The 14,013-nt window shown below is 38.3% G+C and overlaps 1 protein-coding gene across 4 annotated transcripts in view; it reads right to left on the bottom strand.

Annotated features, from left to right (window-relative positions):
* ldb2a (LIM domain binding 2a) overlaps window positions 1-13,782 on the bottom strand; it is a 94,276-nt gene extending 80,494 nt beyond the window's left edge. For all 4 annotated transcript variants that reach the window (XM_046031112.1, XM_046031113.1, XM_046031114.1 and 1 more), the window contains exon 1: window positions 13,545-13,782. In XM_046031112.1, the coding sequence (XP_045887068.1) occupies window positions 13,545-13,676 (132 nt within the window). In that variant the 5' untranslated portion in view covers window positions 13,677-13,782. The remainder of the gene's footprint in view (window positions 1-13,544) is intronic.
* Window positions 13,783-14,013: the final 231 nt, after the last annotated feature.

The raw sequence follows: 14,013 nt of genomic DNA, 5'->3' as shown, positions 1-14,013 counted from the left end.
AAGCGACTTTGAGTTTGTGAAAAGCGCTATACAAATTTAATTTATTATTATTATTACTTCCCTTCGCAATCTGAAGATGTCCTGCAGTTTCTTCAGCTCAGAACTGGCAGAAAACAGTGGAACCCTTGTAAAGCCATTTGCTTCCCGGAGAAGTCTGGTCAGAAGTGGCCTTCATGGAAGACCAAAAAGTGACTCAACTATGCACAAAAACACAGGATAACTGGATTGCAGAGAAATGTCAACAGGTGCTCTGGACTGATGAGTCAAAATTTGAAATATCTGGCTGCAGCAGTTTGTTCACATAAGGGCTGGAGAGCAGTACAAGAATGAGAGTTGCCAGTTTGGGGCTGCATTTCTGCAAACGGAGTTGGGAGATTTGGTCAGAATGAATGGTCTCAATACTGAGAAGTACAGGCAGATACTTAATCTGCAGTATGACAACAACCCCAAACATACAGCAAAAGTCAAGAACTATCTTTAGCGTAAAGAAAAACAAGTAGTTCCGGAAGTGATGGTGTGGCCCCCACAGAACCCTGATCTCAACATCATCAAGTCTGGCTGGGATTACATGAAGAGATAGAAGCAACTGAGGCTGCCTAAATCCACAGGAGAACTGTTGGTAGTTCTCCACAATGTTTGGGCCAACCTACATGCCAGGTTCCTTCAAAAACTATGTGCAAGTGTACCTAGAATAATTTATGCTGTTTTTAAGGCAAAGGGTGGTCATTTTATTATTGATAAATGTAATCTACAAACCTATTTTTAAGGCATTTTTACTTTACAGCATTTTTAAACACCTGCCTAAAACAACTGTACTGTACGTATTGTATGTATGTATTAGGCTATATATCACACAAAACTGGCAAATTAGACTGGTGTTCTATGAACTGCATAAACTTTGTAAAGCAACATTTTTTGGGTGATGAATTTGATATAAAAATCAGATTTTCTCAGCGAGAGTTTAACTAAATGTACATTTGAAAATAAATATGTAAAAATTCAGGCCAGTAATATTTTGTAGTCCATTCTCTGTTGATTCAGAATACTTGAGCTAAGTTCATCGCAAAGGAAAAACAATAAAATAAATGCAAGTCAAACAGCTGATCAGCAAAATGACGAAACACCCAGAAACCAGCACAGAGCAGAGTCTGGCTCCTGGTATTACTAATCTGAAGAACACTGTTCCTCCCCTGTGTTTCCTGTATCTTTTGCAGTACTTTTTTTTCTGTTCAATGATGAAATACAATAGTTTTTATATTTTTCAGTCAAATATACAGCACGAGTTACACCCCTTTTTAAAAGCTAAGTGACATCTAAAAAGCGAATTAGTTTAGGACTAAAGTAAATCTCGCACAATCAGCTTAATGTGTAACTGTATAGAAATCTACTCACTTCCAGTAGATTCCAGTAGAAAGTGAAAATGAAAATGAAACTATAATGTTGTTGACATATTTGTTCCTGCACGTCAGTTGTTTGTCTGATGATGCTGCCCTCCCATGAAACATGCCAGCTTCATCACATCCCTGAAGGTTTGGATGATGGATTGGGGTTATTATTGTAACCATGTCGACAAAGGTGTCAAACCATTATCTTTCCCTAAATCTTACCAAGTAGTTTTTATGGCTTAACCTAGCCAATCTTTAACCATAGATTTGTCAGATCACACAACATTATTTTATTTATTTTTTTCAACAATAATTTCTATTGGTTTATAGATGGCACTGACAAACTAACCGTCGTTAGTAAGATACTGATATGTGCCGCTCTAGAGGGCATGGAGTTGGTTGATTAATTTTGAGGAGCTCTGCCATAGAGAAGAATGTAGTTAAACTGCATTGTGTTTAATATCTGAGGATACAAAACTAGTTTTAAAAAGTGCAAACAATCCTCAAGGCAGGTTTAAGCATCTCACTAAAATACCAACACACCAGCTGTGGGCATGTGTCCAACTTGTGACTCTCCGTTTCAGGATTGACTATCTAACCAGATTGAGGAGAGAGAACAACAGGACATAGATGGACTACAGGCCTGTCTGTCCCCTCTGTTATCTGAGCGACAGTGCAGCCTGGAAGGAACCAAGGGAAAGGGCCAGGAAAAAGGTGGGTCCATTGTCCGGGCATCCTGCTGGATGTGACTGGCGCTCATTGTTTGACCGGAGGCCTTGTTTTATTTTTTTCTTCATATGATTTTCTGGGAACATCCTCTCAGAGCATCCCATGTACAGTGTGACATCACTGGACCAACACAGTGAAATTAGACTATTGTGTGAATATGTGTCATAGAAAATATACACATTGGAGGAGATCGCATCCAAACCTGTTTATGTATTTCTTTAATGTCTCTACTGCATATTAGAAATGTTAGTGTTATAATATGTTATAGTCCATTTTGTGTTAAAACGCTTTAAAGGTATTGTAATGTTGTGAATTGAGAACCTTAGTTTAATAATATAATTACACCAAGGCAAGCTTTAAAATATATATATTTATTTGAAGTAAAATGACGGGATCCTAGAGATGCACTCACATAAACCCACATAAAACTCGACTGCTTTGACACTTGATTTAAATATTAGATTTTTCAAGGCTGTTTCTTTAAAAAGGTTTGTCTTGAGATTCACTAGAAAAGATTTTTGAGGAAAGAACCAGAAGTAGTTTAAATACTTTACATACTTTAGTTTAAAGGTCATCCACTGGGGTTTTTAACGGTGTAAAAAGTGGAGTGGTTGGATCTCAGGACGCTCCACAAGCATTTAAAATGTCTTTTATGCCCACAGTTGGGAAACTTTTGAATGACATGTGATACTTGCTTGTTTTATGAGTTATGGTTTGTTTTTGACACAGGTTTCATTTAATATGTATTGCTTTAACAATTATTGTCATTTTTATTGCATGTTCAATACAGCCCATTTTTAGCCGTATTGCTTATGGTCAGCCTTTTTATTCATTATTGGATCGAGGTTTTTTTGGCCACTTGTCCAATTTTCACTATATTTTTGCTCTGTGTTTGGTCTGTACCAACTCCAGGGGGAAATATCTGGCTCTTTAGCTGCTAAATGCTCCACTTCTTCACCAGCTAACTTTGACTGTCAAGCCATTTGGTGCTGAGCAGGTAGCAGGTACAGCTTTCTCTGAAAACAGCTGCCTGCCTGCTAAAAATATCGGTTATAGCCGGTTGTTTTTTAGTGTCTAGGCATGCTCATGAGTTATACTTATGTCATCTTGGAAGGTGTGTTAGTTTGCATGTTAGTGCTACTATTGTTGTGACAGTATGTCTGTCATATGTTGTCTCCTTTGGTCTGTCTGACTTGTGTCTCTTTTGTTATTTGTCACAGTGCATAAAGTGTCTAAATATCCATCACTGTGGTGTGCATAAGCAGACATTAAATACTGTCACCCGTAAGTTGGAATAAACTGGATAGTGTTGAACTGCGCTTCTAACTTCATGTTAATGAGCGTATACTGTGCAATTTTCTAGACTGAATGTACCTGATAACAAAAAAACTGCATTTAATATGATGTAATGATTATGTCCTTTCCTATTAAATTATTTTACACCACAGAGCAGAATTATAAGGAATGAAATGATAAGCAGGCAAAAGGCATTCAGCTAAGTTAGTGACATCATTTTTCTAAGGATAAGGTTACTTGTTCCCTTCTTTTCAAAACTATCAGCCTGTCCACTCACCTTTTAGCAGTATTATTCTTTAATTTGGCGAGGAGGATGCAGGCGGGGAGTTAACTAAGGGAAGCTAATGTGATTCAGTGCTTTCAGTGACTGGCAGCATTATGAAAATAAAATGTTTTTGTTTTTAATGTAAGAACTCTGAGCAACGTTTTACGGGTCCACAAAAGCAGATGTCTGTTTATTGTGAGTAAGTCTGTGAATCATAATAACAGCACATATTAGACACCCAGCTGATAGAGAAGTAAATAATAATGCTGTTTAGTCAGTCCTGGCCAAGTAAATAACAAAAGCTATAGACTTATTTAGGGCTGTTTTGACTGTGTTGTTGTTTGGAGTATGCGGGGAAGCATATATGATGATCTTTGATTTAAATGTATTTGATTACTTAATGGGCAATGTTAAAATCAACACTGTCCAATCAATATGATGTTAATTAATTCATGTACTAGTTGTGAAGATGTCCTGTGCTACAGAGGCTGGTTTTGACTGAAAGCAATCTAAAGCATCTAAACATTTACAATACACGAAGACATGCAGTACTTTGACCACATCTAAAATATACTTTAAATGTTGAATAATTGATTTTAAAGGCTTTTATTCACCTTTACAACATTATAAAAGTGATTAAAACGCATTTGTGACACATGCAAAGCCTTTTAGTAATACCTACGGTGTCTTGTTTTCCCTGATGGTAGATAAATCCAACAGTAATGGTTCAGATAAGGGCACCGTCATGTTCAACACCTTTCTGGTAATTACTCTGAGCCAGTTTCACACATGTACATTGCAAAAAATGTCTGTGTTACTAAGGTCTAACACTTCTTAGTAAGTTATATTGTTCTTGAAAAATTTTGAAATGTATCTGATTTTTGTTTTACACATTTTATAATACAAATTTGAAAAGTTTTGCACAAATGGTGCAATGCTGTGATGGACTGCTGCATACAGCACATTCACATAACCCAGCTGGACTTTGATGCCTTAAAGACCTCTAGATCAGTTACTTGTTTGGTCTGTAACACTCTCTTAAAACCCATCCATCCATCCATCCATCCATCGTCAACCGCTTATCCTGCGTACTGGGTCGCGGGGGTGCTGGAGCCAATCCCAGATGATATCGGGCGCAAGGCGGGGTACACCCTGGACAGGTCATCAGTCCAGAAGCAGCTCCTCACAACTGACGGGCTGGGACTTGGATTAGTTTGGCAGTTTTGTTTGAATATAAATGAATCATTATAATAATGACAATGAATGGATTATCAAAATAGCTGCAGATTATTTTTTTCAATCTAATCTAATCGGCTAATCCTTTTCAGCTCTAATCACAGATATCACTCACTTAGTTTTCGTGAATTTTATGGATGGTTGTTTTCTTAAATGTAGCAGTATTTTAGTATTTTAAATTATAAGATGTCAATTGTTTGTATATGTTTGGCCACTTAACCTTTATTTTGTTCATATTATATAGGGTCATTTAAACAATTTATTGATATTGATACATTTTCTATTATTAGCTGAGGATCCAAGTATAATGAGAAGAATGAGATGAATGAGATTTTGTACAATTTAATAGTATGACATTCAATAATTTATTTCAGCAAAGCATTTGTGAAGGTTTGCGATGTTAGACCGGTCACTGGGTCTGATTGGGATATATAGCTGTGTGTCATCAGCATAACAATACAATGTACAAACACTGTATTTGCGAATGATATTACTGAGTGGGAGCATATAGATGGAGAATAGAATGGGACCTAGAATTGAACCCTTAGTCATAGGCAGGTCCAGAAAAGAGCACCCACACACATCTTCAGTCAACAGAAGGTCATTACAGTCTCTGAGAAGAGCAATCTCAGTGCTACGGAGCGATCAAAAGCCCTACTGGGATATTTCAAATAAGTTATTGTCTGACAGATGTGCCACTAATTGTTTGAAAACTGCTTTTCCACAGACTTTAGATAAAAAGCTGACAATTTAGAAACAGGTCTGTAATTATTCAAGATGGAGGGATCTAAATGAGTTTTTTCAGGAGAGGTTCGACCAGAGTAGTTATAAAACAAGCGAAGATAGAGCCTGAGGTCAGGGAGCTATTTACAATAGTTAAGATGAAAGGGCCAACAGTAGGCATAGGGCCTTTCCGAAACTAGACCCTCACCACTTCCACTCCGACACGGAGTGAAGTCACCCTCACAGCCAAAAATCTAACCCGTGTAGGGTATACATACAGGCGGCAACTCTCGGATGAACTATCCTCTCCCCAGCGTAAATAGGATCTGACGTTACCGCTGCACTCACTGCTATAAGTGTATAAAATAAACAACAGTCGTATTAAGATTCAGGATTGATGCTGAGGAAAACTGATAGCATTGGTCATTAATTTTTTGTTTGTGTTAAATATTTCTTTATCTTTAGATATTTACAAAAAATAAATATTATATTTGTTTATGAAAAGACTGATATTCATTGATATTCACAAATACAACATTTCAATATAAATCAAACATTATATTGAAGCATTATATAGTCTGAAGAGTTTAAAATACTTAAAATGTATAAAGGCTATTTTTCTTTAATGCATTTGTTGCTTGTTACATGATCCCCTGTGTGTCTAGTTGTGTCATGTTCTATTATTCTGTCGTTTAATGTAGGCTATTTTGTTTTGGCTGAAGATTGTCGTATAAGATGAATACGATTCACTAAAAACAACAGTTGTATTGTCTATCAGACAAGAGCTTTTTTTTTTTATTAAACACAATATAACCTTTGGGCTACGTTGTTAACCTGTGAATGGTGATATGAAATGGAGTTGGAGGGTTTAACAACCCACTACCACTCCATCCTCATTTGGTTTCGGATGGCACTGACCCTCAACATGTGGCGGACCCTCAACATGAGTGGAAGTAGGTGGGGAGAGGGAGTAGCAAGCAGTTTCGGAAAGGCCCATAGTCTCCTTCAGTAGTCTGGAAGGGACCACATTCAATGAGAAAGTCAATGACTTCATATGGTTAACCCTATCAATGAAGGCTGAAGGATAGAGCATCACATAATCTGTGGGTTACAGGCTCTGGGACAGATCGGTTTTAGGGACAGCTGCTAGTAGTCTGTGATCTGGTATTTTCAAATTTATCAGTAAAAAATGCTCACAGAGGTCAGATGATGCAAGCAAGTTAGTGTTAGGGCAGAGACGGCATGCCAATTTACATACAAATGTCATAGAGACCATGTACATAAAGTCGATGTAAGGAGGAGGCCGGGGGGGAGACTGTTTGTATCCCATGTGAAACCAAAAGTTAATGTTGACTTATTTTAACTACACATATTTATGTAACATATTTAACTTATCTAATTTATATAATGTAACTTCACTTACGTACGTAATTAACAGACTTATGTATTTTGACTAAAAATACCATCTTTTCCTTAACCTATACAAGTAGTTTTGGGGCCTAAACCTTACCATTTATTTGCTGTCCCATTGGGTAAAAATGCCAAACGTGCTGTTCCAGCCTCTCTAATGTAAAGATCTGATCTGATCTGATCTGATCTGAAAACGTTTTCATTTCCGTTGGTTGCACATAACAAACAATTAGAAGGCATCAGCTTGGGCACTGAGAAGCTTTCACCATTTTCTGACAATTTATCAACCAAACATTCATTGAGAAAATAATCATCAGACTAATCAATAACTAAAATCATTACTTGCAATTCTAGTGTCTTATGAATTAAAAACTTCCTGAATGCGGTTGTTACTGAAAGAAATCTCCTGCTGTGTTCTTGGTGTCTTGATGGCTCATCTTTAATCTCTCTCTGTGAACCTTACAGCTCAGTGCCAACTTGACCTCCACATCATAAGCCTATTCATGTCACTCTGACGCGTAGTGCTGATGGGAACAGATCCACTTTGCCCCTGACAGGAACAAGGGATTTTGTCATAATGAACACTCTAGTTCTTCCAGTTCCACAGTCGAGCCAATGAGTCAGGTCTGTGGGCCCATTTGAATAATGAGAATGAGCCTAACTATGTGCAATAGACACAAGAATCCAATGAATGGCATGTCAATCACTGTTACTGATTGCATGTCTATCTAGTGAGGAAGAGTGTGACCATTAGACCCACTGTCAGCAGCAGCAGAGAGGTTTTTGAACACAGCCCTGTGGGTATTATTATGGCGCCTCCATTAAAATGCTTTTGTTTTGCTTCTGTTTTACCCTCTGTGTTGTAGTTTTACTTACAGTGTTATTCTGTGTCCCCGCTCTCTTCTGCTGAATATTAATGTCTTCTATGCTAATGGCCTTACACCGGCTGAGGTCGACCAAGCTCCTCCTCTGAATGTTAATCCGCTGCCTCATTTGCATACGCTTAAGTGTCAAATTCCCCCACAAATCATCGCAGCTGCCTCCGTACGGCGAGGCCAGTGCCCCCCGAGCGACAGCACAGAAACAATGTGGTCACACCGTATGCATAGCATCAAATCCACATCAAAGCCTGTTTAGATTGCCAGGTCACAGCGGGTTCACATTGTGTAAAATGAAGGTAATGGGATAGCAGTCAGCCTGGTGCAGGAATACAGCCAGGCAGGTAATAAGTATGAATGGAGCAGGTAATAAGGTTGGGATAGAAACAGACCCCGTGTCATCACAGCAGCAGGACTGTTTAAGCTGTAGCACAGTTATCAGTTCAAAGGTGAGTGCTGATCCCAGACAAATACACAGGACGTATTGTGTTGTTTTATTCCTCCTTATTTCCATGTGCGCTTCTGAGTGCATGGCAGGTGAAAAGGCTGTTCTGTTGAGCTTCAGTACCTTTTGAAGGAAGGGTTTCACCTAAAATAAAACAATTTGCTTTTTTAATGGACCCAAAGCAGACCACATGGAATCATATTAGATATTTCTATCGACTATGGAATTAATAAAAATCATCATTAGTTGCAGAGCTAATATCATCATCAATGTAGTAAAGCTGAAAGGATTAGTTGATTATCTGATGAGTCAATCTTCAGAAAATTATTGTTTATGCAATTTCTTTAAGCAAAGACGCCAAAATTTCTCTAGTTGCAGAATGTTAGGCTTTACGGCTTTTCTCTGTCTTATATGATTGTAAATGGAATATCTTTTGGTTTTGGACTATTGGTCAGACAAAACAAGATATCTGAAGACAAAGAAACTGGGATGAACATATTCACAAGATTTTACTGACCAACTAAGTAACTAAGTAATCAGATTACATATTATTGGATGATTTAAAAATAATCATTAGCAGCTCTCTCCTCCTACATGTACACCTCATAGCTCAAAGTAAACACTTGATGTTTTTTATTCTGGAGGTTGTAGGAAACAGACATGTAGGTGTGTACACAGAAAAACAAACAACAAAACACCATACAACAACCTCTCTGGTGAACACCACGATTGACTCTTTACTGTCTTCCTTTAATGGCACAACAGCATCTGAGGGTGGATTTTGACCTGGTAAAGTTAATTCCTCTGAATAATTCAAGAGATAGGAGATGAACATTGTCCACTAAAAGTTACAATCCATGCAACAATACTAAGAAACAGTATAACATGTCTCTGTCTAATTCTTACAACTAGTTATTTCACCCCCGGAGGATTAACTGCATAAAGCTTTTGCTATAGATGGCACTTATATCCGTACAGACTATAGCTTCCTCTGGGGGTATGTCTCCTCCAAGTGTCAAGTCCTTGAGCCTTGCGCCTGCCAGTGCGACTGGCAGTGGCACCACCAGCCAAGCAAATTCAAAAGCACATTCATGAATAAGACAAATGGAAGACTTTCTAACAGAGTGACTTCAGTCGACTCCTTCAACACTTTTCTAAAAGGTGGTGTCATACTGAGGCTTAGTCAGTTCCCCTGTTAAAAAACTACTCACAACGACGGGAATGCAAACAATAGTGAGTCATTTGGTTATGATGGCCTGCCAGCAAGCATGGCGTTAAGTACGCTTGGAGATATTCTTAACCTTAACAATGGCTGTCCTTTCACGATACTAAGCATCTTTACTTGGGTGAATACTCTGACAAGACTGCTATTTTCAAGCTTGAAATCATTTTGACTGGATCAACAAAATAAAGCAACAAACCCAGTCAAAGAATTGCTTCAATATGTCTCCTCACACTAAAACCCAACAGAAGAACTCTATATTTTATGTTCTTTGGATCAGTTTAATACAGTCTTTGTCTTCAACTCTTTGTCTAAAGATAATTTTGGAAAGGCAACAACAATAGAATTATAAGTTTTAAATGATTTACATTTAACCCTGATGTTCTTTTTGTGGACCTGGAGACACCGTGCCCTCTTTAACAGCTCAAAATACCCACTTAACATTGTTTTATCACCATAGTAGTTCGTGACTTGGCTTATAAACAGAATTTCAAACTGATGACTTATTTCAGAAGTCCGCAACACAAAATGGCACGCTATTTCTGTGTCAGGTGTAAAAGATGGTTAAATACAATGGATTTGCACATGCTCTGTATCTGTTGTTGGTGTTGAAAATACTTTATATACAGCACTATATTCCAGAATCCCAAATAAGTCTATTTGTACTTCTGTTATTGGTGTTTTGTAATAGTGCACTTTTTTTGTCTGTGAAGGACTTTTTGGCAAACAAAATAATAATAATTTGTTCAAGCATATCCCGTATAACATGTAAAAATTAAATGTTTCCTTACTTTGTGCAATAACAATGCTTCATTATTGTACATTCATCCAATGTACAAACCCACATATACAACAGTGGGGTCAGTGGAATCCCAAACAATGAAGAAGTAAAGCCAATGTCAGTGTTAACATAATTTTTTTAAACTTAGAGTAAGTCAGACTGATACTTCCATCAGTTCACTGCCAGCAGTTAATATCAACCACAGAAGGATATGGATCTGCAACAGAACATCTACCAGCAGCAAAACCTTGATGAAATATTCAAGAAACTATCCAGCAGGACAATTCAGCTATTTTCTTCTAATGGAATCCAGATTTTTTGTGTGCAAGAAACATCCCAAATTTCCTGTTTTGTAACAACATCATCCTGACCCTGCACTGATACTTACATGGTCTCGTTTCTCAATGTGAGCTGACTTTTAAAGATATTATAGGAGGTGGACTGAGCAGCAGCTCGGTGATAAAAGAAGCAGCAGAATGACCCTTCAGGCATGCATCATCATTAAGGGACCAGCAGCTAAACTCGCTTTACAGGAAGTAAACAGCTTCAGTAAGTGTGTTTCATGAAGCATATACAATATTTTCCATCTCCGTCTTATAGAGACAATTAGACATTATATATACAAAGCTATGTAAAGGAAGCTTTCTATTACAATTTTTTTCTTGCCTAAAATATTTTTCACATGCAATAGTTTTGTGTAAATTGATGGCTACAGTTTTGCATTCATGCATTCATAATTACTATATAATTTCGTTAAAAGCCTGAACTGAGCTGTATGGCACATCTGGATGCAAACAAATCGCAAAACTCTAAGTATTTATTTCCCGCTATAAGACACAACTTCTTCCTCATTATAGTCACCACCTGCATTTTAATCAAACAATAACCACATCACTAAAGAGAAGACATATTATATACTCCTGCCGCTAAAGAAAGAAAGAAAAAGATGAGGAGAATGAAGATGCTATGAACACCAACGGGAACAAAAAACTAATTATATTATTATGCAATTATATAATTTAGTCTGAGGAGATGAAGGTAATGGTTTAAACTGATGTGTGTCTACATAATGTGTGTTTGTGTGCTCACATCATGAAACTCATTCATGCATATTATTAATTGCATGCATTGTTTGTGCTGTATACATGTCCGGTTGTATGTTAACACACATGCATATGTCCTGTCATGTATGCATGAACGTACATGTGCATGTGTGTGAGTTTGTGCATGTGTGAGTGTGCATGGCGATTGCACTTCGTGTCTGGGTATGTGTGGTACGGGAGTTGAGGTCCACTGGGGCTTGGACCACTCCATATGAATAATGCATCAGACTTGGCCATTGCATCTCAGCAACATTGCCTTGGTCTGCTTAAAGTTGCAAGTTCCTCTTTAGGAAAGTCAGCATCATTCTGCAAGCTGCCACAGTAACTCAGCTGGAGTCTGGCTTTAAAACAAGATTTCCAAAAAGCATGACATATTTATCCAAAACGCCTCTGTTTTTAACGTCTCCCGTAAGAATCAAATTCCAGCCTTAAAACCTCCAACAGCAACCAGAAGTCAAATTTAATAAATGTGATATTTGGAGCTGAAACAGTTAATAGAACAGTCAATTAATCAATTAGTCGACTGATAGAGAATTAAATAGAGAAAAACTATGAATTTTAAAGTAATTCTTTAAGTAAAAATGGCAAAATTCACTAGTTACAGCTTCTTCATTGTGAATATTTTATGGTTTTCTTATTCTTCTGTGTTAGTAAAATAAACATGGTTTTGGACTATAGGTCGAACACATCAAGACATCAGGTCACCTCTGGAGCTCTTGTAACTTGTGATGGGTATTTTTTGCTATTTGCTGACATACTATTGACATACTATAGAGTATTTGCTTACATAATCATTCGAGAGACAAGTGGTAGATTAATGGATTATGAAAATAATCTTTAGTTGAAACCCTAACATTTATAGTTCAAGAAGTGAACAGTTAGGCTGCTATCTTTTCCTCTAAAGATTGCGAAGAGAACTTGGCATGTTGGATGAACTTTTTATCTGCAGATTTACACATTTGTGATCACAGAACAGATGCTGAAGACAGATGCTCGCTATATAATTCACAGTGGGATCACCAAAGGTTTAGTCTGAATGACACTGTACGCCACACTCACTGGGACATACACTAGATGAAGTATCAGAAAACTGACATGAAATTAATTCACTATCACGCAATAATATTATGATCATCTTACTTTGCAATCAGGGTAACTTCCATTGAAAAATAAAAACTCCATCCACATACACAGTGATGAATCATGGGATAGCTACATCATTTTGCTGTTACACCACAAACACTTCACCACAGTGGTCCACAGTGGGCGGGATCTTTAGGTTCTTGCTGGGCTTCTATGGCTTGAGCTGTTGTAGTTTTAAACTGACCAAACACAGTATGCAAATATGTAAAAAAAAAAAAAAAAAAAAGAAAAAGAAGAAGAAAAAAAAAAGGTGATATGTAAATGTATGCAAATGAATTAAATGCACATGAAAAGGCTACTTTGCCTCAGTCTATGCAACCTGGTTAGACTTGAATAGTCTGACTATCTATCAGGCGTTTCTTTCAATTCTTTACTGTTATATTAATATATAACACTACAACAAATCTAAATCTTAGTGTAGTGAGAAGTCTTAAAACCTTGATTAAACGGATACTTTCATTTTTTTTGCAGTGCAATTTCACCTGATACTGAAATTGTATTATAACAAATGATGATTACTTACGTTGGATCACTCAACTCATATCAGACAAGGTGAGATTTAAGTCATTAATTTTAAACAAGTTAATTGGCCACGTGAAAGCATCTCTACTACATACCACATTTTTCCACTTTAAATTTAGATTTAAGACTTATCACTACAATAGATCACTTCAGAGGAAGATGTTTCTTGCAGTGTAGTCTACCCACCGGCGCCTGTTTACTTTCACCTCAGGAATGTTTGGCACTTTGGCATCACACCCACAGCTCCTGTTTGACAGACCTTTTTGCCGACCCGAACTCCTCTCTAGTCTCTGTAGCCCCCACATCCCTTCCCGTCGCCCCGCACCGGACCTCCACAGCCCGCTACCGTCCCACCTATACCCAAACCTAAACGGGACCGTGCGGCTGTTGTCTCTGGTCGGCTCACCTCTGTGCGCGTCTGCAGCCGCTTGTTCATCTCGTAGATCCGATACTCGGGCTGGACCATGTAGGGCGAGTGTCTCCTGTAGAAGGGTCCGAACGGAGACGAGTAGAACGGGTCGTGGGTTGGATTGGACATGGTGGCTCCTGGCGAGGCGCACGGCGCGATTTCAACATCCAACGGGCACAGCAGCGCACATGGGAGTGCGATGCTCTCCGAAGACCCCCAGTGGGAAGCAGCCGCTGTCGAGGCTGAGCTGCACTCTGCAAGTTGGCCTGCCTAGTTCGCTGCTATAGCGTGGAGCTGGAAGAGAAAGGAGGAGGAGGAGAGGAGCGAAGGAGGGGTGGGGGGGTGGGGGGGAGCAGAATTGAAGGGGGAGGAGGGAAGTCGTTTCCTGTTCCCTCAAGACCTACACTCAGTTTTGCACTCTTGCAAAGTTCAAGTAAGATCTCTGTGTTCACGTGGATGTGTGTTT

This window comes from Micropterus dolomieu, linkage group LG19 (genome assembly GCF_021292245.1).
Source record: "Micropterus dolomieu isolate WLL.071019.BEF.003 ecotype Adirondacks linkage group LG19, ASM2129224v1, whole genome shotgun sequence".
In the NCBI taxonomy this organism is placed as follows: domain Eukaryota; kingdom Metazoa; phylum Chordata; class Actinopteri; order Centrarchiformes; family Centrarchidae; genus Micropterus; species Micropterus dolomieu.
Note: the sequence above shows the minus strand (reverse complement) of the source record. Positions and strands in the feature narration are given on the sequence as shown.